Source organism: Cantharellus anzutake, assembly GCF_015039405.1.
Source record: "Cantharellus anzutake strain C23 chromosome Unknown EI90scaffold_51, whole genome shotgun sequence".
Lineage (NCBI taxonomy): Eukaryota > Fungi > Basidiomycota > Agaricomycetes > Cantharellales > Hydnaceae > Cantharellus > Cantharellus anzutake.
Genome location: NW_024067001.1, coordinates 139,235 through 165,080, shown reverse-complemented (window position 1 = coordinate 165,080; position 25,846 = coordinate 139,235). Strand labels below are relative to the sequence as shown.

Here is a 25,846-nt window from a genome sequence, read left to right as displayed (position 1 = left end):
GGGTCGGAAGCTGAAGTAAAGAGCGGCAGATCACCGCGGCAGAGAATGCATATGCTTTGAACTGGAAGCTGGAACGAAGTAGGGAATGATCGGAAGGGCTCGCTGCTTCTGTGATAAGGAATATGATAATTGGGGAACATCAATCAATTTTAGCGAGCAAATTGGACTCCAAAATCTACTTGCAGAAATAAGTTGCGGTCCAAACAGATCAAACCGAAACATACCCTAAACTCAATGGGGTATATTCATCGTAGTCTGTGTGACTGTAACTGGGCTACAACTCAGATGATGTGCGAAGGAATGGCATTGTGAGTGGCGGAGGCAATTCGGGGGCGGGCAGCTTGGGTGATGACGAGCTAGGCGACGGTGACGCTGGCGCATTGTCGTCGGAAGGTACGCGTATTGGCGCCAGCTTTGGAGAGGTGATATTGGGTTCAGGCGTTGAGGAGGTACTTTGGTAGGGTGGCAAAGGAACGGACGCCTCGGATGAAAGCGAGGGCAATGCTGCAAATTGAGATCCATTGCGATGGAGGCCGGACTTCTTGGCCTCAACATCAGTAATGTCATCGATGACGATTCTAGGCGTATCAGGTGGATCCGGAACCCTTTTGTACTTGGAAAACAATCGAGCTACAGAGAATGGGAGCCATGGCTTCTCCACCTTACGAAGTGGAGCAGGTGGCGACGCCTCCAAATCGCGTGCACGTCCCTTTGCGTTAACAGGGTTAACTCCCAATTTCTTTCTTCGTTTGGACCACCACCAGATAATTGCCCAGACAAGTATGCCCAAAAAGAATGCTACGGAAAAGAGAGTCAAGGAGCAGGAAGAAACGAAGCTGAATGACGAACCCCCAAAAATGAATCCAAGGATGATGCCGACCAGGGGTGGTCCACGGCAGGTTTCGGGTCGTCGTCGGCGGCTGATGTGAAGGCCAAGCCTCAGTTCATTGACTAATGATTCAAGACTTGCATGCCAACTTACTCATCACGATGACACTTTCCCACTCCGCCCGCCATTATTGCACTGCCAGTATCATTTATACTACGTTTTGATCTAGCATTGCCCGCACCTCCGGCCCCGGTCGCGGTGGCACTCACGATAAGGAAACTGAGAAGTAACAGTGTGAACATCCTTGTGCCGAGATCACCGAATACAAGTGTCCGAGGTCCCAGGAACCGAGTGTTCAATATAAAGCCTCGCAATTATTCGGACAACTCCGCTGCATTCGGCCAACTCCGAAGCCTTAATTTATCGGTGTCTACACGTGACAGGGGACTCACCTTGCGGTCTCGGACTTACAGTACTACCGTGCTCAAATGATTATGCCAGACCAATCGGACATTAAAGTGGGTGATTCCCACTTTCAACTAGCCATCGTAGTGACCAAACTCGCTCTGACCGCACTCCCAGGGAGTCCACGTTTATGAGTTTATGCGGACGGTGGCCTCTTGACACTGACAATCACGAGAAGCCCGGACGTCACGGAGTCGAACTTGACGGAAACTCCACATGCGCTGCCCCTTGGGGCATAGGCTATTCATCCCTCAACAAATCCCTGTGTTGGATTACAAGGTCGTGCCGCTCTTAGGTATTCCTGAAAGCATAAAATGCGGGCCTTCACGGCCATAGGTTCTCATCAACTCGGGACACCCCCCGCCTATATAGAGTAGTGGAATGTCATCCGAATCGCTCGTCTGGTTCATCACTGGAACTAGGTGAGTCATGGAGATACCTTCCCCGTACACGGCATTGACGTGCGTGCTATGTGCAGTTCTGGCTTCGGTCACGACCTCACCCTCGCCGCCCTTCAGCATGGAGACAAAGTAATCGCAACCGCCCGCCAACTGTCCGCCATCGAGGGCCTCAAGGAGGCAGGGGCTTCAGTTCTCGAGTTGGATGTGGCATCTCCACTCGAGGAGGTGAAGTACGTCGCTGAGGCAGCACATAGCATATACGGAAGGATCGATGTCGTCGTGAACAACGCGGGATATGCCATTCTTGGTGCTTTAGAAGAGCGAACGTGAGAGATTCGATTATTGACGCCCGTTCAAGTCTGCCCAATGATGTTCCCAACGTAGTCCTGAAGAAACCCTAGAACAATTCAAGTAAGATAACGGACGCATAGTAGTCACCATTTATCACACTGACTTGAATTTCAGCGTGAATGTGTTGGGAGGTCTGAACGTCGCCCGCGCGTTCTTGCCATATCAGCGCAAAGCCAAAACGGGAACCATCGTCTGGATTGGCTCCATGGTTGGATGGTTTGGGGCACTGGGTGAGCCTCGTTCAAACCCGGATCATTTTTGCGACCGTGCGATTAATGGTCTTGCCAATCAGGATTTGCCCTTTATTCGGGCACCAAGCATGCCATCCGGGCCATCGCAGAAACTCTCCATGAAGAAATTTCGCCTCTGGGCTTACGTTCGATCGTGCTCGAGCCTGGCATGTTCCGCACGGCTGGTATGAACCCAGGGAAACCCACCGTTGAATACGTTAACCGCGTCGAAGACTACAAAACTATATTGGAACCTTGGGTAACTAGGTACAAAGCTGCTTATAATAACCAACCCGGGGATCCGAAGAAGTTCGTGAAATTGTTGATTGACTACGTGAAACTAGAAGGGCCATTCTCGAAGGAGCAGAGGGGAGACAAGGAGGTCCCTATCAGTTTTCCCGTAGGACCAGATGCATACGTCTCTGTGACGAAGCGCTTGAGCGAGCAGCTCAAAATGATGGAGGATTGGAAGGATGTCATTCGTAGCACTGACTTCTGAACAAGTAGATGGGCTATTGACCTTCTGTTGAGGCTAGCCTGTGTGCAGCTGGACGGGTACACCGACGACCGTCAAAACTATTTGAATAGGAGCACAAGTAATCGCGACCTGAGTTGTGCATGACTGCCATATTGCATGAACCAGAACCAACCTGCAACGGCCCACATGACGGGTGTCCATTGCTACCGAGTCCCTGTGCTTTCATACTCCTACCGTGGACCCACCGATGCCCGCGCGGAGCAAGGGCCCCTTAAGCTGCGCGCGAAATCTACGTCGGCTCAGTTCATGTCCCGGAATGGCGAAAGAAATCCCCAAAATATTAGAGATGAACTGCCCACTCCAGTGCTGTCCTTCCGTCTGCTAGGGCTGTCCCTTTCACCATCCGGTTCAAGTTCATCTTGCGCCGCGCACTGTTCCTGACTCATAAGTGCTAGAGGGCCGAGAACCAATCAGCAGGGGGCCTGAGTTATCATAGAGCTTGATATCCTGCCTAATCCTGAGATCGCGGTTTCTTTCAGGAGGCATATTAACTTTCTCGAATCGCGAATCACGGGTCCTCGGCAAATAGACCTCCTATCATCAGTCTTGTGACCTTCAACCCGCGCGTTGACACTTGGATCCTGAAACCTAAGACATGCCCCAATAAACGATATCGGCAAGGTCCATCCGGGAAAGACACGTATCTTTCGTCGTCGAGACTCGATTATTCCTCCTTTCCCGAACGCCCGTCGTATATTAGGAACACACAGAGTTTATTATCATTTCCAACTCCATATTATATGAAGTCTGGGCAGCTGACCCCCCCCCCACCACCACCACCACCACCACCACACGCACACACACTTAACTATATCTGCTGTCGCTGGAGAAAATGCGGGTCGATCGGCCTTCGTCCTGCCATGACTCTCCTGGTTGACACTGGTGAAGGCTTGCCCCGTCGATCGGGTCCTGAAGCATGAGATTGGATGTCTGACGAGTTATGATCATCATTGCGGGTGTCTTTGTTGGCAGGGGAACATATGTATGTTGGCTGCACGGGTTTTATCAAAGATGACGTTGGTACGTCCGCATTGTTGCAGCGAAGGGATGAAGCTGTTATGTGCGGAACGTTCTGAGAGCTACGAATTGGTAAGAACATGGCGGCTCTCGCCGAAATTAGCTGCCCTCGTACTACAGAGGCAACGGGCTACGCGCAGCCGAGGACACTTCACTTATGTAATCTCATAGCTATACCACTGGCCCATTCGCGTGGGGTACAAAATAACATCATCATCCATTCCTGCCACTTTTCATATCAGTCTTGAATGCACGGTTTCTCAATGCGAGAATCGATAAGACACCTGTGTCTGGCGGATTGCTGAAGCAGAGGACCACCCTTGTACTTAAGAACCAAGTTTCATGCATGAAATAACAAGATTGGCGGACTCATCTGTGGATATCGAACACCGGAGAGAGGTAGTGGGAGGTGTAAGCTGCACGCCATCAATTGCGACAAAGTTAATCGTCAAAACACATGGATCGGAAATGGCCCATGTAGCTGTCATGAAAGTGGCGAGCAGCCCGAGGAGTCGTCCAGCCATGAACCAGGTCAAAACAGTTGAATCGACTGCACCGTCGCGCATCGCTTATCTCCATCGTAAGCCCTGATGACCGTGCTCGCCACTAAAAGGCAACCTGCGGGTTCTAGGATCCTTGGGTGTTGGGCTGTCCGGTCCAAACCCGCCACTTGTGGTAGAGGCCCAGAGAGCGAGTTACATGTCCATCGGAGATGAACATATGGCGGCGAGGACCAAGTTTGTGTGTTATCAACGAGTTTTCCGGTGAGCATCGTAACTCAAAAATTGGGCAGTTTGCGATGTCGTTCCCAGCATTTAATCGAGAATCCGCCCAGGCTTCCCGAATCCCCATCCCTTTTGTCGTCAGCATGAAAAAGGCGACCAACGCCCACGGTAATGGTGCTGGGCAGTGGGCCATCGGTCCTTATCTCGCTTGGCACTCTCAAATCGCACATTCGCGTTTGAGAAGACAGCCAAAATCGCCATGACTGAGCAAGGGAGAATCACGTGTGGCCCTGAATGGGTTGAAGTTGCTTCACAGTCTCTTTTGTCAAATACAGGCAAGATGCCCAGTGATTGCCCTAGTCCGCTCCGTAGCTTTTGTCGGTCTTCCTCGCATTTGGCAGGCGCAATGGATAATTTCCACCAGTTCAGTGCATTCGATCTCCGTTCAATACATGCTTGCCATTCGGACGCTGTTCCCTCGAAAACTCGGCTATTGCTGTTTCCAAGGGTTTTATTCCCCGCTCAGAGGGGTTGTATGCCATTTCACACTAACCCTTCTGATAATTAACACCAGCTGGGACCGATCGCCCCTCACAACTCCGCCCCCTGTACCCTCGCCCCCCCCCCCCCCCCCCCCACACACACTGTTTTACTGTGTGCCCCTCCGTATCCTCCTCAGACAAACTTGCTTCAATCATCTCCTTTCGAACATTTAGTCGGTGCTTGATATCGCAGAACTGGGCATCATGGGACTCTGGCAACACCCCTCTCTTCTCTACCCATGACCAAAAACGGTTTGTTCTGTCCTTGTCGTGGCGGAATTTTTCCAGACCGTTTTAGAACTTACCCTCCTGGTATGTGAGGCCCGAGTTCTCTCCGTTGCGGCCTGGACCTCTTATGGGACAGTGCATATACCTTACGCTCAGGAACATTAATGTTCGCGCCGGATGAGACCCCCAACGCAAAATGATGGAATAGGGTTCTTAGAGATATTTGACTTGGCATATTCCGGAGACGGTCCGCTTGATGTGATGCGGACGATGAGATGCAACTTCATTTCATCAGGTTGGAGTGGCGATCGCGATGCCTCCTGCATTGTCGCCGCGGAGTTTTGAGTATGTTCACTGGCCAGAGGTTGGGACCCTTTCTTCGCTGTTTCTCGTTTCGCTTCGTCTTCAAAACTGCCGCGCTTGGACACAATGACTATTGCGGCGTTCAGTACTGGTGAACGGTTCATAACTATGTATGTTGGCTTTTTTGGAAATAGCGCCATCCTTTGCGACATCGTGTCCACCTTTCGTTCAACCTGCTATCCCTTGCTGTAGCGCCATTTGGCTTATCCGAGGTAAGTACTAGGGTCCCCCTCGGTCCCGGCTGTGACTCCCCGCCAGCCCATTCACCTGAGTAGTCACTAGACTCTGCGTTACTGACAAGTGAACATAGGCCGCAAAACCTTTTCCCTCTCCAAAGTCTACCGTCGCACTTTGCACCATCCCCTGGCCAATTCCCTCTTACCTCTCACTTGTTCAGCAGACCTCCCTGGCCCTTGGTGTGGAATAGGGTTCTGGGGATTATTAGACAACGAAGCACTCTTACGTTCGATCAGTCCGATGCCGATTGTCAGGAAATTGAATAAAATTGGATGAAGGTTCCCTTTAACAACGTTTGGGTCAATGTATGCCCGACCAACTGCCGGTTGGCGGTGTTCCGAGCTAAGGTCCCAACGAGAGGTCGGGTCCGTATTTGGTTCAATATGCAAGTGCATATCCATTGAAGGGTTTGGTTTCCTTCATCGATCATCCTACTTTGTCCACGTGTGTACTACACTATGTAAGGCGGGATTACTGTAGCACGCCAATTTACCTCAGCATACCATGGGCAGCATTCCCTTGATGTAATGATTGGCCGCGGTTTCTACTGTACGATTCTAAGGCGATATTCAAGCTAAGGCAGAGCAGCATGAGCACAGATTGGGGCCAACATGCAAGAACATGCACAGACTGAAGCGGTTCAGAACTCTCCGCAGTTGATGCGAACCCTAATTTCTAGGGTGGAGTATTATTTGTCTGCCATACGTAGAGCACAACAGATGACAGAACCGGGATGGAAAACTATAGGATTCTATTTCTGGTACGACCAAACAGTCTGTAGTACTGTTCAGAAAAGGGAAAAAAATGTGAGCTGGTTCCCAAGCAAAGTGGCAGTAAAAAGTATACCACGTACACCCTTCTTTTGTTGCCACGCGGTTGATTGCATCATCGCTCTCACCGCTAGCGCGGACCTGCCCAGAAATGGCGAACGAAGTCGAAGTAGGGAGAAGCTTTCCCTCAGCGTCGACATCGGCGACGGATATTTGAATTGAAGAGCGATCATTTGCAGCAATCAGACGACCTGTCAGAGGGAACACAAAGGAAGTAGTATCGCAGCGATAGATTAGTGCATTATAAGGCTGCCGACCACGCATGAGGGATGTGTATACTCAACTGGTCGCAGCGCATTTACGAGGAATATAAAGGTCAACGAGAATACCCTACAAAACAATAGCATCAATCTCAGTAAAATAAGAGACCTTGTAAATCCTCTACTTGATCGTTTTCCATGGCTGGCCGGTTGAGGTTGGATGAAGACTCGATTCAAATTTTGCATCCGGCAACAGTGCAAACTGTACAGTTCAACTCTGATTCCTGTCCAACGATGCTCAAGTGCTCAAGTGCCAATTAACTTGGCCCAAGGCCCTTATTGCTTCTCCAGACGCCTATCAATGCACCATGCCTACGGTATCATCAGTTGTTTGGACCAGTATTACAATCTTGAGCGTCTCGACATCCTGCTGGCAACCGGAACTGCATGCTGCTCAATTGACTTTGGTGAATGGGGCACATCTCAAACAAAAGCAACCACGGGCTGACCAATACTTCGTAGAGGCTAATTTTTCCGACGCTCTGTTTCCTTCGCTTTAGCGTTGATACCACAGATATTCCACATTCCGTGTCTGGATACTCGGCTCACGTGTATGTTGTTTAGGTGCCAACTCGATCTCGAGCTTCGCCCTGAGTTGTTTATTTTCCGAACGGCAATTGATTTATGCGCATGGAGCCGTGAATATACCATACCAGGTTATCCTTGCCGCCGGAAATATGCTGAACATGTCCACCTTTCTGTTCGTGGATTCAAGCTTGATGCTTTCACTCAAGTTGAGAATCATGTACTCCCCGCTTACCAGCTGCGAGACATGAAGGCGACCAAGCCACGTGCCAATTGCCTCAACTTTCCTTTGCTTCGTAGCGAATGCGGCCAATCGTAGAGATAGAGTCTCTTCGCTTTCTTAGGAGAAATGCCGCATCTAGAAGTAGCAGCGTGTAGTAAACCGACCTTTGGCAGTGCTGCGGCATGTCTCCTAATGATTCCTCATAGTAACTCCTTGGTCCTTGATGCAATCCGCAGTAGCTCTCATTTCAAACATGGATATGATGAAAAAGGAGCTGGAAGTCCAAAGGAAGCTTTTCGCTCCACTTGACGCCTGCCTGCTTTATTCCCACAATGCAGGTGGACCTGCCCCTGTTAGACCGGGGAGTCCTTCAACTGAGCCCAAGCTGTAGAAATTTATCGCTTGCAATTCTGCGGGCGTTGGAGAAATAAAGCAATTGTGATAGACTATGGAGGGCCCGAAGATATCTTTTCGTTTTCTCATCTAGTTTGCAGGTGAAAACAGGAATACTGTTTTTGGGCTAGCTCTTAAGCGTCTTAGAGAGTCGTCACAGATTTGGGTTTCAAGTCAGCAAACTGCGAATGGCATTGCCCCTAATGACAATGCTTATCTTGTCATGGAGAAGCCGATGTGTGAGCTACTGGTATGCGGTCGTCTCAGTTTCGATAATAAGTGGAGCTGCCGAGTCGAACAGAGATCAAAGTATGAGTCTCACCATTGGCAGTGAATCCGTGCTTCAAATCTGACACCCTGAACAAAGATCGGTGATCCGGTGGACCTTGTGTTCATTTGCACTGCATCTCTACAGACTACTTAGTATGCCAGCTTTACATGGTTGGCTCGTTGTATTTTTGCGGACATTATGACAATGAGAATTCGCCTATGCGTCCACCCTAAGCAGCTAGGTTGAGGCGGGAAACGGTATCACAACGGTCGACACATTCAAAAAAGAGCTCGAAAAATGCTGGGACCTATAAGGAATGCAGATCAAGATTGAGGTGCAACCGCACTAAGGTGAACATACATCAATTCCTTCCGCAACAAGAACGTTCTTGCCTGTTGAGCCCCACGAATCATCGTAATCTCGATAGTTGAATGCGTCTACGACAGTTTGACCTGTCCCCAGAGTTGAAATACAGTCTACATCGACCCTGTATCTTGTGGCCCTGAACAATTCTGGTCGAGCAACATACGCGATCGTGAGTGCGTCATGCAGTGGTGGCCCATCATTGAAGCCAAACACAGATTTATATGAAGCGGCAAAGTAGGAGACTATGCTGTGAAGCGTATGGCGGAGTGGTGTTGTGGTATTTGACAAGCCTCGCTCCGAACATTCATTCAGAAGCCTCCTCTGCAACGTTTCTGTGACTATGGCTTTATGCGTGACATTCAGAGGAATCATTGTCTTTCGTCAGAGAGCCATAAATTAGTGCATTGCAGAATCCCGACATAAGGAGAAGATTCGACCTTTCGAATTGGTGCGTCCACGACAATCTGAGCAGCTTCAGGGTCACAAAGAATATTGAATTCTAGTAAACAATCGTCACAAAATGTCAAATCAGTCAAGAAGTTAGTATTCACCGGCTACTGCACCCCGATTCCCAATGCCCACACCTTGGCCGGGTGTACCAATCAGGAGCGAGACTCAGGGCCAGATCATGAATGCTCACCGCCTCCCATGAAGCAAACTTCCTCGAACGCGGACAACAAATAAGGATAAACAGATATAAAGAGGGCAAGATTGGTAAGGGGCCCTGTGGCTACCAGATGTATCTTGTAGCCAGAGCTAATTGCAAGCTTTGCAGCAGCGGCAAGGCCTTCCACCGCATTCGCGGTATGGGAGCTTTCGAGGCGAGAAAGAATGACAGGGTGATTTAGAGGTGGAAGCCCAACGACTCCCCCCAAACCGTCAGGTCCATGAATTTCAGGATCGGCTCTTGGATTCGAGACCCATGTTTGTGAGTGCTTGCACTCACGGGCAGAAAATGAACCCGCGCTCAAAATGCAGCCACGTACCTCGATGGCCTTATTAATGGCTTGGGGGCCCCTGGGTGAACGACCAATGCATCATGCTGGGGGGAAAACATGTGGATAAGTCTTATCGCATTTGAAAGAGTGCATTCCCCACTGCCCGCGAAATGGGTGAACAAGCCAAACCAAAGATAGCTCAAATGCCGACCTAGCATTCCCGTGAACCGTAGATAGACCAACAAGATTTATATCTGACGGTAGACTTGTTGCAAGAAGTATAGCACAAGCGTCATCATGTCCCTTTGTGGAGGTTACACTTTGTGAATACGTCAGGCAGGTGATAGGGGTAATTAGACCGGACGAACTGGATCACAGTCCAACCAGACTTAAGAGAGGCGGGTCAGGAGATTATGTTTCTTTCAGAGCACCATCCACAAACCGTGCTTCATCCTAAGCAGATTAATGGAAACAGTAGCGTGGCTGTGCGCTGGCGCGCGTAGAATTAGGGTTTCTAACTTTAAGTTCTAGACCTTTGTGAAGGATACAATCAGATGAATTGGGTTTGTAAATGCTGGGGGGCTGCTGCGTTTTGCTAACATAATGTATCAGAGAACCAGTTGGGCATCACTGAGTGATCACTGAGATAGGATTTATTTGACTCACTGTTAGACGCATGGTTCCGGGAATATTCATTATCGATAACTCAGCATTCGACATTGTCAGCACTGTAACAGAGATAAGGGGATAGTCAAAATCACGATGGATTGTGGGGACAAATAAGTTGTACATGTGGTTGGGTCAATGAGTGTCGAAACAATTTAAAAAAAATTAAGTGGCTTTGAGGGTAACTACATATGCTCCGTCAATCTTCTCGTATTTACCGACCCGCTTGACGATCTCAGTGAGTACCGTCTTGTTCCGTTCGTCCTTTGTCAACCATTCATTAAAGTGATTGACAATTTCCTTGGAGGCGACTCCAGAAGGATGCTGGCGAAGGAACTCAATGACGGGCCCATCGGTGAGCATACCATCGAAGGGTGCCCTGGCCTCTTTCTTCGGCTTCTTAGTAGATATAGTGTCAGATTTGGCTGCGGGTGGGCCCCCATCTTCCGGTGCTTTTCGTTTCTTGACAGGGTTAGATGGTGGTGCACTTGGGGTGGGACGGGGATTTGGACTGAGAGTAGGGCGAGGTTGACTTTGAATTGAACTTGTAGCGCGTGATGAAGTTGCGGCTGCATTTGCGGGAGTGCTTGTTCGTCCAGCATCTCGTACTGGACTGCCGGCACGACTGGGAGAATCACCAGCAAGGGGGCTCCCAGCGCGGGAAGTGTTTCCTATTGGCGATCCTGCACGACTAGCAGACTTCTTCGGCGAACTGACAGCGCGTTTGGCAACGTGGGCCGCACCAGATAAGGTTGATGAAGTGGCCGCCGGGCTGGCGCCACGTGAACTGTGAATTGACCCGGGTTTAAGGGCAGACTTGACGGGAGTAGACTGTCCAGAGCTAGACTTGGAAGGTCTCGGCGTTGCACGAGGAGATGGGTTAGATTGTTCTTGCTTTGAGTTCTCCGCAGTTCCGAACAAGATGTCCTCCTCATCTTCTTCATCCTCCTGATAAGGTGTAAAGGACCAGATTCCACCAATATAACAAACTCCAAACTTACTGATGAAGCATAAGGATTCTTCTCTTCGTCATCATCATCATCGCTTCCAAAGTTCTTATCTAGTCGGCCCAGGGTCCGCTTCATTTTCCGACCTTCACGCGTCAAGCCACCTGCTTCATTGTCTGAGGCATCGTCAACGTGACCGTCAATAGTCCTATTTGCAGCCACATGTTCACGTTTGATTTTGTCCTTTGAAGAACGAACTTGGGTCATCAATATGCAGACCCGAGTATGAGACTTACCTTCGCTTCTTTGGTCTCATCATCGTCGACATCTTCAGGGTTCATCGTATCCTCATCGTCCGCATGCTCCTCTTCGAAATCCATCTCCTCGTATGCCTCAACGTTGCATTTTCAGTATGTGGAAAGAGTCACAAAGGTATAAGGGTGGGGATCCTACCGCATCTTGTTTTCTGTTGTCATCATCGTCAAAGAGCCTGTCTCCAACGTCATCCTCTTCCTTCTTCACTCGAGAAGTGTGTCGGTGTTGTGCATCCTGCACACCCAGTGTTGCCAATGTGGCAGCAGACATGCTACCACCTGCGCGTGAGGTGAACTGAACTGCGAGGCTGTTGCGTTTCAGTGATTTCTGGTACTGTTGGAGGGGGTAATGTGGTAAGGGCATCTAGATCGAGGAAATCAACCGTAGATACCTTTGCCTCCGCTTCTTCAGATGTCATCGTTGCAGCATGAGTGCTGGATTTCACAAAGTCATAGCAGCGTTTAACGGGAACGAACGAAAAACCTCCAGCCGGACCTGCGACAAATAACGCATAAATGCCATCTTCGTTCTGGTCGGTCATCTTGCCAACCCAGGTGTCGGGTATATCAGCACCGCTCGGTTCCAGCAACCATGGGAATCGCTCCTCACGGCGGAGTTGACGAATGGCATCGGAAGCAGTGAAAACTTGACGGGTTTTCTTCTTAAACGCCGCACTCTTCTTCTTCGGAGGGTCACCGTCGCCTTCCTTCTTCGTCGTCGTCCCAGTTTTTAGCTTCTCGTATTGAGCCTGCGTAATCTCTCTACCATCTATGGTTGCAGCCAAAACAACTTTCCCATCCTTTCCAATGACGTCGCGACCATCAGCCCCTTTAAGAGGTCTCCACTTAATATCTGAAGCATTCAGACCAACACCGATGCCATCGCCATGTCTGACTCTCGGATGTTTTCTATTCAGCTTGATAGGCGCCGGAAACTGTTTAATATCGATAGCAAGAGTATTATTAGGCGCTTTGAAACGCAGAGTATTGTACGAATGTCCGTCAGGCGCAGTGGACCACAAGGGGAAATCCTGATATGTGAGCTGAGATGTAGCGTCTGTCATGGGCTCATCTTTAGGCTCTATCTTCGCGGCAACGGGGGCAGGGGAACGGGATTGGGGAGAGGAGGATGAGGATGCATCGTCACGCGAAACACGCCGTTGGCGTCGCTGATCATTCTGCTGCTGGCGTCCAAACTTGGTGGTCGGATCACGAGAAGTAGAGGGATTCTTCCCCTTGTTGGCCAAGGCCACCATGGCTGCAGCCGTCATTACCCCCATGATGAACAGACAGCGCGCTTGAGGACAAAGAGTGGCCGTGGGCGGCAAGGTCCGTTAACACGTGATGTGGCACGGCCATCCCCTGTCATCGAAGGTTGAGCATTGCCTGTGCGTCTGTCATGGTGCTACACAAACCCCTCCTCGGCTCTGCTGCGGTGGAGGCGCCAACAACCCGGACTGTTCGGGTCACTGAATCAACATGCCTGCAGCTCTCCTTGTTCAAGGGTATTTGACAACTCTAGACCCTCTGATACTAGATGGTGCTCAATTAACATGCCTCGGATTATTTTGATTCATCTGCTAGATATAATAAAGGAGTATCGGTCCCTAGATGATGGCATTACAATGCGATTGAATCGTAACAGCGCACAGTGGCGAGATAGGGACCGGAGTAGTGGACATTCCTCGAAACCGGACGAGCCATGTGAATTCTTTTGGAAACAGTTAGTGGGTGAGTTTTCCATTCCCTTCTTCAGAAAGATCACCGAAGTTGGCCGATAGCGAACTGGAAAGGCAGAAAAGAAGTGATAGATTATTGCGTCGACGTGGTTGACAAAAATGTCACTGAGAAGAAAAAATCAATATCGGGGCAGGAAGAAGGGCTTGATGGCGACCAGAAATCACGGTCAATTCGATTCAGTCTTTTTAGTGATGAAATCCTTGTGCGTCGCCACTTCCAAACAGTTGTACTCAACTCTCCTTGGTTCATATGGGTTCGCAGCGAAACCAAATACGACAAGAGCTGGCTGTAGAAGCGATCGTTCGACGAAGGTCTTGGGAAGGTAGATTTCTTCCCTCTCCCGCCTAATTCCGTTTCAAGCTTATTATCCGCTTAGCGTTCTCGTCGCGTTGCAAATACTTTGAACCCCCGAAAACGGATGCTGAGGCGCGGAAATGGTGGGGTGCCGCCATCTCTGGGAGACATGCCACATGAGGGCTCTTCGTAGCCGTTTACTAGTCCCTAACTCCTATCCCCGTTGCTTGGCTTTCCCCATGTGCAAACATTTCCTGTCGCCGGCATCCTCAGCAAACCTTCATCTGCTGCAGCTTATTCTCCATCAGTCGCTAAACCTGGGTCACCGCACAAATTGGACGAGTAAACAGCCACGTCCCAACGTATGCCTTGGCACAGAACCATTTTCTAGGCTGCGCAGCAGAGGATCAACGCCATAGCATCTCGTCACTCGTTTTTCTCAAGTACCACCAACTTGAATCTCTCTTGCTGACGAAGCCCTGTACTCTCGTTCGTTGTGATCGAACAGAAAAGCATTGGACAGCTTCAGCGTTTCTTTGTATGGGTCAGTTCTTGATCCCTGACAACTTCAAAATCACATCATGCTGGTCGTTTTGTACGGCTACATGCTGCGCACACCCAATATCAGTGCAATTGTTAGTGTAGCTTGGTGTTCCCCACCTATACAAGACTAGTAGAACTACCCATATGCAGATGAGGCGTAAATGCCGAATCATGAATGCCGCTCGATCAGCCTTATCCACAGCGCAACTCCTGACTTATGCACTGCTGCTGAAACAATCGCTTTCACTTTTATCTTTTTGATGACACGTCGTAACTAGGATTTTGGTGTGCGGTCACATTAGGTGTGATTGCCAGGGGTGCGAAGCGCAAACAAAGCGCGCCAGCAGGCACTCACAATAACCAGTACTCGCCTTATATCTGGAATCCCCAAAATGACGGACTCTTCTCCCTGACATATTAATTAACTGTGATCTCCCCTTGCGTGGCGCCTCGCTTCTTATTGGGAACTACAACTCAAGTACGATAGTAAGTTGCAAATTTACCCACGACAACGATAACACAAGGCATTTGACGCCCAAGGTTTTCATCGGCTAGACCAATACACGGTTGCGACAGTTCGATTGGGGCAGGTTCTTGGTCGAGGAAAACATCATGTCGTCAGCTTCACTGTTGCCACTACCCTTCCCCCAACGGTCCTCTGATAGGGCGCACAGTCGTCCCCCAATCCGATTGCGGTTCCAAATACGATCCTCTGGCCACCCTGGTGTCGTAAAAGCGAACCAACGCCTTGGCTGGAGGAATTTGCACCAATCCGGTTTGAATCGTGCGATGTGTTCCGTTATCAATTTGCTGCGAACTGGAATACTAAACACAAGTGTTCGGAGCTACCAAGTCAGTGCAGTGATGGGGCGATTTGGTCGTAGCAGCACGGTACTCATCACCGCCGCGTTTTTGGCCTCTGCGGGATGTGCGCACAATGCGTGCGAGGCACAACAATCCCAATGAGTACTGAGCGGACCTCGCAGCGCATACACCTTGTTTAGAAATCTGGCTACAATCCGTGAGCTGTGTGTTATACAAAAATGAGGGCATGATTTTGGCGTTGAAGACGATGATCATGATCTTGTAATCGCCGCTTGTGGAATCGATGGCACCTGCCCGAGTCGATGCCAGCCCTTTTTCTCCAGCCTCCCTCCTTGTTGTCACGTGGTGGTTGGGGGCGCGAGTTGTTATAGAGATGGGTTTGTGTGAAGCACTTTTTGTGCTAAGGATTGCGCGGCCGGCTGTCCCGAAAAATGGATATTGGGCAACAATAGTATTCAGCCAAGTGCTGCTTGCATTGGGGAGGCACGTACCCAAAGCATGATTTTTCTCTCAAGTTTCCGGCTGGCACTGCTCTCAAGATAACAACAGTGAAAATTTCTCGTCTAGCCATGAAACGGATTCCTTTGACCAGATTCCGGACTCGGCATTGTATTGCCTCCGCGTTATCGGTTGTGAGAAATTCTGTTGGATTCGTCGGATGATTAATTGAGGGTTGTTCCCGGTATTCGCTTCACTACTCGACTCTAAATGTGGGCTGTTTCTTCATTGTGATGTGGAGCACCTTATTGATGACTATGTGAATTCCAGACATGACCTCAAATTCCGGTTGGGAAACATCTGTGTCTGGTATAATTTCTGGGCAAAATCTTGGAGTGGAACCTGTTGAACAATCATTCTGTTGGAATTGGAGCACAGGAGATTCCTGAGTGTGCTCCGTTCCGTTATGAAGGTGCCGACAAGTCACAGCGTCAATGAAGAACGGGACATTCCCCCGATAAGGTGGCGAGGACGGTACAACTTGTAGCTCCCTCGGAACCCTGAGAACACCAAGGGTCCCTGGTGTATGATGATAAGGTCCCTGCTACACTTTGAGAGGAAACTGCAAGGAACTGTATGTTCACGTAAGTAAACTCTTCATTATGCGAAACGCGTTTGAAGGCCATGTGACAGCACCGTTAGATAATCAGGAAGGCCGCCGATATATTTTGCCACAGGGTTCAGAGTGGCCGCAAGCGTATAGTGCTGAATCACATTGGTGCCAGGGCGATGTCCGTGGTCGTAGCCGAGGCTGGCGTGTGCGCTTGCTGTGTGTATCTAGAATCCAGCTGTATTTTGGGGACATGCGATGATGTGAAGTGCCAGTTAATGGCGTGGACCACAGTCATTTGGCCGACAACATCGTCAGCAACAATTTGCTTTTAACTGCGATGAGAATACCAATAATATTTCCCCAGAAACCAGACAATCAACCATTGACCTCGGATATTGAGGCGCCGTTACCGGGATATTAACGTCATGCCCATTACTGCAACATGTCCCCGTGGATTTAAAGCCTGCATGGCACTCGGGAACTGCCTGACGCCGCTATTTCCTTGCTGCGAGAACCGCAGAAAAGTGTGCGACTAGAGAGAGAAGAACTAGAAGGGTGTTAACGCAACGTCTTGACAAAGTATAACTACCCGATGGACATTGAAGCGTGAGCACCTTCTTTCTCATTGTGTCCCTCGCTTCCGTCTAGGGTCTTATTCATCCTTCCTCTCATCCAGGTTTCGCAAAGCAGGTTATGAAGCAATAGATCGCATATGCGACTACTATAATACTCTCGAATCGCGTCCCGTCCTGGCCCAAGTGGAGCCAGGATACTTAATTAACAAATTATCTACACATCCTCCTCAAGAAGGAGAAGATATTCAGGAGATCACAGCCGATTTTCGAAGATTGATCATGCCTGGAATCACCCATTGGAATCATCCTGAGTTTTTTGCCTTTGTAAGTTTTAGTTTGGAATTTACTGGCCAGGGGACCGTTGCCAGGGGCCATTGACTGCATCGACTACCTTGGTTCCTGGTTGCCGGTCTTCTCGCTCCTCTCGCCCCCTTCGCAGCATCGCCGACTAACGTTTTGTACCGTTCAGTTCCCAAGTGGTAGTTCACTCGCAGGAATCCTCGCAGACTTATACTCCACTTCAGTTTCCAACCCTGGCTTCAACGTACGCACGTCTCTGCTTTAGGGTATCTTCCTGTTTTAATGTTCCTCCCACTTACCGGCCATTAGTGGATCTGCTCTCCAGCATGCACCGAACTTGAGCAAGTTGTTGTGGACTGGGTCGCAAATCTGCTTAGCCTCTCCCCAGCTTTCCTCAACTCCCCTCCTGCACCGGTCCATGACCAGCCTCCCTCAACCACGGCCTCCTCGCCCAGTGCTTCTCCCCCTCTCACACCTGTCGAAAGCAGCGGCACATCGCAACCCCTACTTGGAGGTGGGGGCTCCATCCAATCAACAGCCTCCGAAAGTGTCCTTGTGGCAATAATCGCAGCCAGACACCGTTTCCTCTCTTATTTCTCATCCCATTCCTCCCTTCCCCCACCATCACACGAATCCCTTATCATATACCTCTCGACCCAAACTCACTCGCTCGGCCTAAAAGGCGCCAAGTTACTGGGCCTAAACTATCGAGAGCTAGACGTTGATGAAGGGTGTGAATGGGGTGTTAAGGGGCTTGCGTTCAAGAACGCTTATGACGAGGACAGGAACAAGGGTTTGTGGCCTTTTATCTTTAGTAAGTGGCTCTTGGATTTTATTGAAGTCGAGGTACGTGGTGAATTGGTTTTCTTCAGTCGGGACGATTGGGACGACATCCTCTGGAGCGAATGATCATATCGATGAGATAGGCCCCATCAGTTAAGTACTTCATTTTCATTTTTTGCCTTTACTCTCATCAAATGTCTCGCCTGGTCATGGTAAATACAGTCTCCCAACTTGATAGCGTCTGGTTTCACATCGACGCCGCCTGGGCCGGAGTCTCGTTTTCTTGTCCCGAATTCAGAAGGAAAGGGAAACTGGACGCTATAAATAAGTACGCGGATTCATTTTGTACGAATTTCCACAAGTGGGGCTTGGTGAACTTTGTACGTGACACTCCGGTCTCACCTCGCACTTTTTTCCCTCACTCTCACTCGATTCTTATATTTTTCAACGGTAGGACTGCTCGATCCTCTGGGTCCGCGATCGTGCAGCTCTGACAGCCTCCATGGACATCGGGTCCTCAACTCCATCTTTCTTGCGCACAACCCAATCAGACGCCGGGCTTGTCGTGGATTATAGGAACTGGCAACTTTCTCTAGGGAGACGGTTCAGAAGTATCAAGTTGTGGTTTGTGTTAAGGAATTTTGGAGTGAAGGGGTTTAGGGCACATATCAGGAAGGGAGTTGAATTGGCGGAACTGTTTGAAAGGTTGCTTAAGGGTGAGGAGGCGGTGGAAGCGGTTTGTGAGGGGAAAATGAAGAGGGAGAACATGTTCGAAATGGTAACACCCAGAGCACTAGCTTTGGTCGTGTTCCGGCTCATTCCTCCTCGCCCTTCCCCTCCTGAGTCGCACAATGCTCTAAGTCAGGAAACTTTGAACGCGCTTAACATTACACTTCACCAAAACCTCACTCATCCTCCAACACCTCCCCCTTTAGCTTCTTCTTTTATCCCCGGCAGCGACCCGAGTGTTTCCAGTAGAAATCCCCCCGACTCTAGCTTGGAAGACGCCCTTTTCATCACACGAACCGAATTAAAAGGAAAGGTTTGTTTGAGAATGGCTATTGGAGCAGAGAGAACGACAGAGGTTCACATCCGAAAGGCCGTGAAGATCTTGGAGAGGGTTGGGAGGAGGGTTCTGAGGGAAGCAGGTTTTGCGGTCGGTGAAGGCGACCTCGGTGCATGTGCAGCCGAGACCAAATCAGCTCAAACGGAGTAAATTGGTGAAAACCGTTGATCTCGCTTTCTATTTTCTTACCTTGGCCCGAGGTTTTGGCCATCGTTCATTACCCTTCCCCCCGACTTGTTTGTCCGAATAGTTTATCACAGGGGGGTGATTTTTCTCCCCTTAACTTCTTTCCTACTCCCTGCTTCCGGTTTGATCGTACAATGCGATACCGCTTCTCAACTGACTCAACCAGCTAGTTCAGAAAACATTTGGTTAACCAATGTTATCGATGTCACAACTGAGAATGAATCTTCCGCTGTGCGATGAAAGTACCAATGATATGCCCGAGCCCTGGAAGAGGGGAAGCTCAGACTGGAAGTCCACCAGGGCCGAGTGGTAACCGAATTTGCGTCGCTGCGGACTTCGTATATATTCGGGATCCACAATACTCAAAAGATGGCCTCGCGCGCAGCGGATCTTTTATCACTAGCAACCAAGCCCCACCCGAGCCATGCCAGACCCTCCGATGCAATGGTGCGACAAGATGCCCGAGTATGGGAGCTCTTGAATTTTTCCCCAGAAAAGAAAGCCTTGAGTAAAGGCTCACCCATACCGTCGCTCGGACAAGCTGACAGCCAATTGTGGGCACGTTATGCCATGTGCCCTGAGCCAGTCAGTGGACTCTGGCAATGCCACTGTGCCCATCACTGGTTTGCTTATGCAGTTCTGACCCATCACGAAAATCGGACAGGCAACTAGAGCAAGGTCCCCTGGTCCAGAGCACTCCGGAGGCTCCAGAGCACCTGGGAGCATCTGGACCATGTGGGAGCGCCAGTCCGATTTTCGTGATGCCTTAGGCTAAGCTGCTCAACCCGCAGGTGTCAACGACTCACTCTAATGGTACGTGCATATTTCATCCACTGCTGCGTATCGCCATTGATCTTGAACCAGTCAACCCATAGTTGCATCAACCAGCGAATACAATCTCACCTACGTGCAGGACTATTGGAACACCAACTTTGTTTACATCGGGAAGTTGTGTGGCGGTTATTCGTAGCGGTTATTCTGGGGCGCTATGAGGCGTTGGGGGCGTTTTGCCCTTTCTCATTCAACTTAAAACTCCCTTTGTACGACGACGTTGCCACTCAGGAATGTCGGGGAGGAATTCTTAGACTTTTCTCCCTCAGAACTCTTATTCGAGTCTGAGGTGAGAACTATTTCTCAGTATTTTACTTTATAACTCTTGTATAACTCTTGTCGCAGTCTAACGCGACATAGTCTTTATTCTAATAAGGACTTCAACTCGACGCGCGTCCGTCCGTCGGCATATGTGCAGCAACAGCGTGCAGCCATGAAACGTGCGTTGGCACGTACGGAGCTCGTAAGGGTGTGTGTGTGTCATTTTAGGACACCGTCGGCATATGACGGAGCGTTCAATGGGTTACGCTGTACACAATCGATCAGTACAAGGCCGTGGGATGTATCCTCCATCTTGCCAGCTCTCCGACCGCCATCCATTCACTCTTTACCATCTCTTCCTGCAGTCGCCGATACCCACAAGACCACTCCATCCCTCGAGTTGTAATGACCTAAGTTTGAGGACCGAACTCCTGGATGAAGGGGGGCCAATCGGGCAGCCCACTGGCCGTTGAAGATTACCTCCCTGTGCGCAACGGGAGCGATGCTGCATAGTGGCCAGAGGTGCTAAACACCCAACCGGACGCCGCGTGTACTCTAGACACCCTTTAACGATACGGTGGCGGGTTATGCACGTCAGGAAAGGAAGGGAAACATGAGCGGAACGCATATTTCCACGAAGCATAGAGTGAGGCAGTTTACTTGCGTTATAGGTAACGCACACGAAGTTCAAGAACATTTTACATGCTGTGTACGTGTGTGTATGCGCACCCTCGCGGGTACCAAACAGGGAAACTCAACGATATGGGAAGACCCAAGGTGTCAGGCAGGACTGGGTCACTTAAATACGGATCATTTGCACCTCAGGATGATGACCGATATTGGAGAGAGCGTCACGTAGGGTTTCGAGTGAATCGGTCAAATCCGGGGTGTATAATGCGGGATGAACCGCGGCTAGCTGGTGGTAGAGTTGGACGCTCTCTTCTATGAACTGGAGCGCTTCGGAGTGCCGCCCAAGTTCAGAGAGAGCGAAGTACAGATTATTGAGTGATGTGGCTAGATCTGGGGTGTGCGATCCTGGGTGAACGGCAACTAGTTGGCGGTAAAGTTTAACACTTTCCTCGATGAATGGAAGCGCCTCGGAGTGCCGTTCGAGATTGGAAAGAGCATAATATAAATTGTTGAGCGACAAAGCCAAATGTGAAGTGTATGATCTTGGGTGAATGGCAACTAGCTGCTGTCGGATTTTGACGCTCTCCTCAATGAATGGGAGAGCCTCGGAGTGCCGTCCAAGTTTGGAAAGAGCGTCGTATAGATTGTTGAGTGACAAAGCCAAACCTGGGGTGTACGATTCTGGGTGAACGACAACCAGCTGGCGGTAGAGCTTGACGCTTTCCTCGATAAATGGGAGCGCCTCTGAGTGTTGTCCAAGATTGGAAAGAGCATCACGTAGATTGTTGAGTGACAAAGCCAGATATGGGGCGTATGACCCTGGGTGAACAGAAAGTAGTTTGCGGTATAGTTTGACGCTTTCCTCGATGAATGGGAGCGCCTCGGAGTACCGTCTGAGATCGGAATGAGCTAGATATAGAATGTTGAGTGATCTGGCCAAGTCCGAGGCGTATGATCCTGGGTGAGCGGCTGCCAGCTGCCGGTAAAGTGTGACGCCCTCTTTGATGAATGGGAGCGCCTCGGAGTGCTGTTGGAGAGCGTAATGAGCTAAATACAAAATGTTGAGCGATCTGGCCACATCTGGGGTGTATGATCCTGGATGAACGGCGGCAAGCTGGCGCCGAATTTTGACGCTTTCTTCAATGAATGGGAGCGCCTCATGGTGCCGCCCCAGTTCAGAAAGAGCGCTGTGTAGATTGCTCAGGGATAGAGCCAATTTTGGTCTGTATGACGCTGGGTGAATGACGACTAGTTCGCGCCGGATTTCGACGCTTTCTTCGATGAATGGGAGCGCCTCACAGTGCCGTCCGAGATTAGAAAGTGCTAAATACAAATTGTTGAGTGACATGGCCAAATCAGGTGTATATGATCTTGGGTGAACCGCAACTAGCTGGCGGTAGAGTTCGACACTTTCTTCGATGAATGGGAGCGCCTCCGAGTGCCGTCCGAGTCTGGAAAGAGCCCTGCATAGATTGTTGAGTGACAAGGCCAAATTTGCATTGTACGATCCTGGATGGACAGCAATTAGCTGGCGCAGGATTTTAACACTTTCTTCGATGGATAGGAGCGCCTCAGAGTGCCGCCCGAGTTTGGAAAGCGCACTATATAGATTGCTGAGGGACAAGGCCAACTTTGGTGTGTATGATCCTGGAAGAACGGCTACTAGCTGGCGTCGGATCTTGACGCATTCTTCAATGAATGGGAGCGCCTCAGAGTGGCGCCCGAGATTGGAAAGTGCTAAATACAGATTGTTGAGTGACATGGCCAAATCGGGGGTATATGATGATGGGTGAATGGCAACTAGCTGGCGGTAGAGTCTGACGCTTTCTGCGATGAATGGGAGCGCCTCCGAGTGTCGTCCGAGGCTGGAAAGAGCGCCAAGCAGATTATTCAGTGACATAGCCAAATCTGGGGTGTGTGATTCTGGGTGGGCGGCAACGAGCTGTCGCTGGAGTTTGATGCTTTCCTCAATGAATGAGAGCGCCTCCTTGTGTCGTTTGAGACTGGAAAGAGCCCTACATAGATTGTTGAGTGACAAAGCCAAATTGGGATTGTATGATCCAGGATGAATGGCAACTAGCCGACGCAAGATTTTGACGCTTTCTTCGATGAATGGAAGCGCTTCGGAGTGCCGTCCGAGATCGGAAAGAACTAAATATAGGCTGTTTAGTGATCTGGCCAAATCTGGAGTATACCATCCTGAGTGGACGGCAACTAACTGGCGGTAGAGTTTGACGCCTTCTTCGATGAATGGGAGTGCCTCGGGGTGACGTCCGAGTTTGCAAAGAGCGTTACATATATTATTGAGTGAATTGGCCAAATCCGGCATGTAAGATCCTGAATCCACGGCAACAAGGTGACGGCAGAGTGCTACGGAATCGTTTGCTGCCTCATATGCCTCTTGGAACCTTGAAGAAAATTCCAAATTCGGTTGGAGCTGAGTAAGCACATTGGCCAGCGCATTGATAGCACCTTTTGACCTTTGGTCAACAACCCACTAAAAATTATGAGCTGGTTTCATTGATAGCACAATTGATAATCCATACCGTATGCCACTCCAGGAGAAATGAGATACTAATGTAGCCTTCCATTCTCACACAAACTTCTACCCAACGAGTTGCATGCTGACTGAAAAACACACAGATTGAGCCCTGCAGCGCCTGCGGCGGTTCCTGGATTTCACTGAGGTGATAACTAAGGTGACGACATGCGTAATGAAAGTGCTCAGATAAATTCGCTGGAGGAATACGTGGCAGTTCATCTTGTTCGGACAAGTTGTTAATGAGTCCTAGATTCTCTACAGAGCAAAGATCCTGGTTCAAGATTTCGGCACATCGCAGGGCAACCTTGGCATTCTCCATCGTCGTGTCTACTGAACCGCAACGAAGGCTAATTGATTGGGGATCGATCCGATCCACGATAAAGTCCCGGAAGGATTGGTGCAAGATGCGAATCGGAACGCGACAATCCTCAACTCCTGAGAGGAGTGGTGCAAGTTCGGCTAACGTATATTGAATGGAAGACTTGAGGAAAGGCGACAAAATCGTATCCCAAGCTGAGACAGACAGAGGTTGTTGCGCCACGAAGATTGCTCCCATGACAAGTGGATAGTCATGCGCAAAATCTTCATCCTCCCAATCACACTTTTTCAGAATGCTTGTATACAAGCGATCCATCATTCCTTCAGCAGAAATGGCTGGCCGTTTGGTGCCTGTGTCAAGCAGTGTCTCTAATATCTTCATAGGGTCCTTGTTAGCCATCTTCATGTAGCTAAAGGTGGTGCTGATCCAAACAAACAAGCCACCCGCTCGCTCCAAGATCTTCTGTACTATTTTCCCCTCGTCTTGAAGTTTATGCCGTACATCGGGATGAAAATTCTTCAGCATCTGCAGCTGGGAACGTATGTACGTAGCGCAGTCCTGCACGTTTGTCTCATCCGAGAGATTGATGGTAAGGCGATCAATAGGACAATGAGCCGAGAGGAAGCGATTAACAAGATCAAATTGTCTTGATGTAACAAAGAATTTTATGGAGGACGGTAATCTCGGCACTTCCTCGCGCAAGATGTTAGCAAGAGGCTCAAATGCTTCTTTGTCACACTCGTCTAAAGCGTCAATGATGACCACCATTGGAGGGTAGGAAGGCGGGGGTTTATGGAGGAGAGGCGAAGCCACTAATTCCTTGAACTGCATCGTGAATGGGGCTGTTGAGAGAGTAGGGTCTTTTCGAAGGGCAGAGACAATGAAGTTGCGATGATCCGGGTCACGGTTGGCCAGAGCTTGAGCAATGCCACTGAATAAACAATCGGGCCGCGATTGTTCGCCTGCCTTGAAGAAAAAGGCTAGTAACAGGGTAGCCTCCCTTTTACAATTCTCTGCAATCGTGTGCGCAATTGAAGTTTTTCCGGCGCCGGCCACAGCGGTCATCAGCATCAACCGGTTCTGGCTGTCCCCAGTGCTACAACACCAAGCCATAATATGTTCCGTGAGATCAACCCTAGTACCTTTTAAGCATGCCTGGGTTGAGTCATAGTGAGCGACATCAGGGTATCGGAGTCTACCAAGAATCGAGTCGCCCTGCAGAGTATCTCGACCATCTTCTATGGTAGATAATCTGAGACTAATTCTTAAGTTCGTCCTAAGCTGCATCGGTCAGAATCAGAATGGTTATGGTACAACACCATGAGGAGAGCTACCTGAAACGCTGCCAATGCTTTGTCAAGATCTTTCTTTAGGCCATCGATCCTTCCGGAGTCTCTGAAGTGGGAAAATGTGTTTCTGAAAGCCAACCGTTTCTCTACTTTTGCGAGTTTTTGGTCGATTTTGGACTTGATCTCCTGCAGCGTGCTAGGACTTCGTGTAAGTACGATAAGACCACTAAAAACAAATATAACTTACCCATCGAGCTTTGTAGCACTCTCCACCCATGACTTTGCCTCTTCCGCTGACTCATCAAAGGACTTTATGGCTGCAACTACCTCAGCCACTGTGTCGACCACATATTTACCAAAGTCGGCCCATTCCCTTTTATTCTCCTTAAACTTCTAAGTGACGCAAACCGGGGTGAGCGTTCGTTTGCGACCAAGCACAGATTGACGCCAACCTTGACTTCACCGAAGATGAAGAGCGCACCACCAGTCGCGCTCTTTAGAGGAGGACACACATCAGCGGCCGCGTTGACGGCCGTGAGAATGGGGACTGCTATGTCGCCCCCTGTTGCGAGGAGACGATCAATCCTTCTCCTGAGAGCTGCAGCCCTTTCCCGCAATGACATAGTCGATAACGGAAAAACCGATGGAGGAGAGGGCGCTACAGGCACGCAACACACGTGAGCCCCTTCAGATGTCCAGAACCACGAGGCATCTGTACAATTATGGAAGGTCGTGGGCGGCACTGTCGGACAGCATGCTACATTTGTAAATAATTGGTCACAAACGATCCTACTGGTGAAGACCAGTCAGCTGAACTGTAAGCCGACTGAGTACCATGTACGAACTGAATATTGCCACCCGCGCGAGCATGCCATAAGCTTTTATAGACGACTACGCGATGCAGACAGGAGTTGACTGGGGGTTGTTCGCTGTCTGTCGAGCCGCCTACTCA

At 49.8% G+C, this 25,846-nt stretch overlaps 11 protein-coding genes across 11 annotated transcripts; 4 read left to right on the top strand and 7 right to left on the bottom strand.

Moving 5' to 3' along the window:
* Positions 1-96: 96 nt before the first annotated feature.
* EI90DRAFT_3072510 (uncharacterized protein) lies at positions 97-725 on the bottom strand. The gene has a single exon (XM_039061374.1). The coding sequence runs from the start codon at positions 565-567 to the stop codon at positions 232-234; it is 336 nt and encodes a 111-aa protein (XP_038912355.1). The 5' UTR covers positions 568-725; the 3' UTR covers positions 97-231.
* A 537-nt stretch (positions 726-1,262) lies between these two features.
* Positions 1,263-2,854, top strand: EI90DRAFT_3156929 (short-chain oxidoreductase). Its single transcript, XM_039066080.1, has 6 exons — positions 1,263-1,347; positions 1,412-1,716; positions 1,773-2,021; positions 2,080-2,106; positions 2,161-2,276; positions 2,339-2,854. The coding sequence occupies exons 2-6, from the start codon at positions 1,676-1,678 to the stop codon at positions 2,773-2,775; spliced, it is 870 nt and encodes a 289-aa protein (XP_038912354.1). The 5' UTR covers positions 1,263-1,347; positions 1,412-1,675; the 3' UTR covers positions 2,776-2,854.
* A 1,227-nt stretch (positions 2,855-4,081) lies between these two features.
* Positions 4,082-4,840, bottom strand: EI90DRAFT_3072500 (uncharacterized protein). The gene has a single exon (XM_039061373.1). The coding sequence runs from the start codon at positions 4,747-4,749 to the stop codon at positions 4,459-4,461; it is 291 nt and encodes a 96-aa protein (XP_038912353.1). The 5' UTR covers positions 4,750-4,840; the 3' UTR covers positions 4,082-4,458.
* Positions 4,841-5,487: 647 nt separating this feature from the next.
* EI90DRAFT_3128623 (uncharacterized protein) lies at positions 5,488-6,327 on the bottom strand (the record flags this gene model as incomplete). Its single annotated transcript, XM_039064112.1, has 2 exons — positions 5,488-5,759; positions 6,072-6,327. 2 exons carry the CDS (start codon positions 6,325-6,327, stop codon positions 5,488-5,490), a joined length of 528 nt encoding a protein of 175 aa, XP_038912352.1.
* Positions 6,328-6,565: 238 nt separating this feature from the next.
* EI90DRAFT_3072493 (ribosomal protein S21e) lies at positions 6,566-7,211 on the bottom strand. Its single transcript, XM_039061372.1, has 4 exons — positions 7,142-7,211; positions 7,041-7,086; positions 6,780-6,947; positions 6,566-6,709 (listed from the first exon to the last, which is right to left on the bottom strand). Exons 1-4 carry the CDS (start codon positions 7,154-7,156, stop codon positions 6,678-6,680), a joined length of 261 nt encoding a protein of 86 aa, XP_038912351.1. The 5' UTR covers positions 7,157-7,211; the 3' UTR covers positions 6,566-6,677.
* Positions 7,212-8,657: 1,446 nt separating this feature from the next.
* EI90DRAFT_3146666 (nucleoside hydrolase) lies at positions 8,658-10,184 on the bottom strand (the record flags this gene model as incomplete). Its single annotated transcript, XM_039065443.1, has 9 exons — positions 8,658-8,735; positions 8,789-9,169; positions 9,232-9,293; positions 9,346-9,378; positions 9,435-9,700; positions 9,781-9,891; positions 9,944-10,035; positions 10,101-10,120; positions 10,175-10,184. 9 exons carry the CDS (start codon positions 10,182-10,184, stop codon positions 8,658-8,660), a joined length of 1,053 nt encoding a protein of 350 aa, XP_038912350.1.
* A 231-nt stretch (positions 10,185-10,415) lies between these two features.
* On the bottom strand, positions 10,416-12,993 carry EI90DRAFT_3072485 (uncharacterized protein). Its single transcript, XM_039061371.1, has 5 exons — positions 12,052-12,993; positions 11,799-11,993; positions 11,642-11,737; positions 11,400-11,588; positions 10,416-11,346 (listed from the first exon to the last, which is right to left on the bottom strand). The coding sequence occupies exons 1-5, from the start codon at positions 12,937-12,939 to the stop codon at positions 10,564-10,566; spliced, it is 2,151 nt and encodes a 716-aa protein (XP_038912349.1). The 5' UTR covers positions 12,940-12,993; the 3' UTR covers positions 10,416-10,563.
* Positions 12,994-13,007: 14 nt separating this feature from the next.
* Positions 13,008-14,056, top strand: EI90DRAFT_2120686 (caffeine-induced death protein 2-domain-containing protein). Its single transcript, XM_039052612.1, has 5 exons — positions 13,008-13,164; positions 13,244-13,390; positions 13,441-13,601; positions 13,661-13,721; positions 13,776-14,056. Exons 1-5 carry the CDS (start codon positions 13,059-13,061, stop codon positions 13,871-13,873), a joined length of 573 nt encoding a protein of 190 aa, XP_038912348.1. The 5' UTR covers positions 13,008-13,058; the 3' UTR covers positions 13,874-14,056.
* A 1,909-nt stretch (positions 14,057-15,965) lies between these two features.
* EI90DRAFT_2121007 (uncharacterized protein) lies at positions 15,966-16,583 on the top strand. The gene is made up of 4 exons (XM_039052613.1): positions 15,966-16,143; positions 16,210-16,328; positions 16,385-16,422; positions 16,477-16,583. The coding sequence occupies exons 1-4, from the start codon at positions 16,136-16,138 to the stop codon at positions 16,531-16,533; spliced, it is 222 nt and encodes a 73-aa protein (XP_038912347.1). The 5' UTR covers positions 15,966-16,135; the 3' UTR covers positions 16,534-16,583.
* On the top strand, positions 16,563-19,242 carry EI90DRAFT_3072474 (pyridoxal phosphate-dependent transferase). The gene is made up of 7 exons (XM_039061370.1): positions 16,563-16,718; positions 16,789-17,011; positions 17,157-17,231; positions 17,297-17,801; positions 17,860-17,922; positions 17,993-18,150; positions 18,225-19,242. Exons 1-7 carry the CDS (start codon positions 16,705-16,707, stop codon positions 18,984-18,986), a joined length of 1,800 nt encoding a protein of 599 aa, XP_038912346.1. The 5' UTR covers positions 16,563-16,704; the 3' UTR covers positions 18,987-19,242.
* Positions 19,243-20,913: 1,671 nt separating this feature from the next.
* Positions 20,914-25,517, bottom strand: EI90DRAFT_3128619 (uncharacterized protein; the record flags this gene model as incomplete). The annotated part of the gene is made up of 5 exons (XM_039064111.1): positions 20,914-23,241; positions 23,291-24,886; positions 24,940-25,090; positions 25,142-25,287; positions 25,347-25,517. The coding sequence occupies 5 exons, from the start codon at positions 25,515-25,517 to the stop codon at positions 20,914-20,916; spliced, it is 4,392 nt and encodes a 1,463-aa protein (XP_038912345.1).
* Between the last annotated feature and the right edge of the window lie 329 nt (positions 25,518-25,846).

Coding starts and splice junctions, on each gene's coding strand:
- EI90DRAFT_3072510 (XM_039061374.1), bottom strand. CDS start 567: ATGACATTACTGATGTTGAGGCCAAGAAGTCCGGCCTCCATCGCAATG.
- EI90DRAFT_3156929 (XM_039066080.1), top strand. CDS start 1,676: ATGTCATCCGAATCGCTCGTCTGGTTCATCACTGGAACTAG. Junction 2,107..2,160: donor GAAACCCTAGAACAATTCAA/GTAAGATAACGG, acceptor CTTGAATTTCAG/CGTGAATGTGTTGGGAGGTC. Junction 2,277..2,338: donor TGGATGGTTTGGGGCACTGG/GTGAGCCTCGTT, acceptor CTTGCCAATCAG/GATTTGCCCTTTATTCGGGC.
- EI90DRAFT_3072500 (XM_039061373.1), bottom strand. CDS start 4,749: ATGGCCCACTGCCCAGCACCATTACCGTGGGCGTTGGTCGCCTTTTTC.
- EI90DRAFT_3072493 (XM_039061372.1), bottom strand. Junction 6,948..7,040: donor TCGTAAATGCGCTGCGACCA/GTTGAGTATACA, acceptor TCCCTCTGACAG/GTCGTCTGATTGCTGCAAAT. Junction 6,710..6,779: donor CGTGGCAACAAAAGAAGGGT/GTACGTGGTATA, acceptor TTTTCTGAACAG/TACTACAGACTGTTTGGTCG.
- EI90DRAFT_3072485 (XM_039061371.1), bottom strand. CDS start 12,939: ATGGGGGTAATGACGGCTGCAGCCATGGTGGCCTTGGCCAACAAGGGG. Junction 11,738..11,798: donor ACAACAGAAAACAAGATGCG/GTAGGATCCCCA, acceptor TGCAACGTTGAG/GCATACGAGGAGATGGATTT. Junction 11,589..11,641: donor ATGAGACCAAAGAAGCGAAG/GTAAGTCTCATA, acceptor CGTTCTTCAAAG/GACAAAATCAAACGTGAACA.
- EI90DRAFT_2120686 (XM_039052612.1), top strand. CDS start 13,059: ATGGTGCTACACAAACCCCTCCTCGGCTCTGCTGCGGTGGAGGCGCCA. Junction 13,391..13,440: donor CTTTTGGAAACAGTTAGTGG/GTGAGTTTTCCA, acceptor GTTGGCCGATAG/CGAACTGGAAAGGCAGAAAA. Junction 13,722..13,775: donor TCGACGAAGGTCTTGGGAAG/GTAGATTTCTTC, acceptor TTATCCGCTTAG/CGTTCTCGTCGCGTTGCAAA.
- EI90DRAFT_2121007 (XM_039052613.1), top strand. Junction 16,329..16,384: donor GGCTGGCGTGTGCGCTTGCT/GTGTGTATCTAG, acceptor GTGAAGTGCCAG/TTAATGGCGTGGACCACAGT. Junction 16,423..16,476: donor GTCATTTGGCCGACAACATC/GTCAGCAACAAT, acceptor ATATTTCCCCAG/AAACCAGACAATCAACCATT.
- EI90DRAFT_3072474 (XM_039061370.1), top strand. Junction 17,012..17,156: donor ATCCTGAGTTTTTTGCCTTT/GTAAGTTTTAGT, acceptor TGTACCGTTCAG/TTCCCAAGTGGTAGTTCACT. Junction 18,151..18,224: donor AGTGGGGCTTGGTGAACTTT/GTACGTGACACT, acceptor TTTCAACGGTAG/GACTGCTCGATCCTCTGGGT.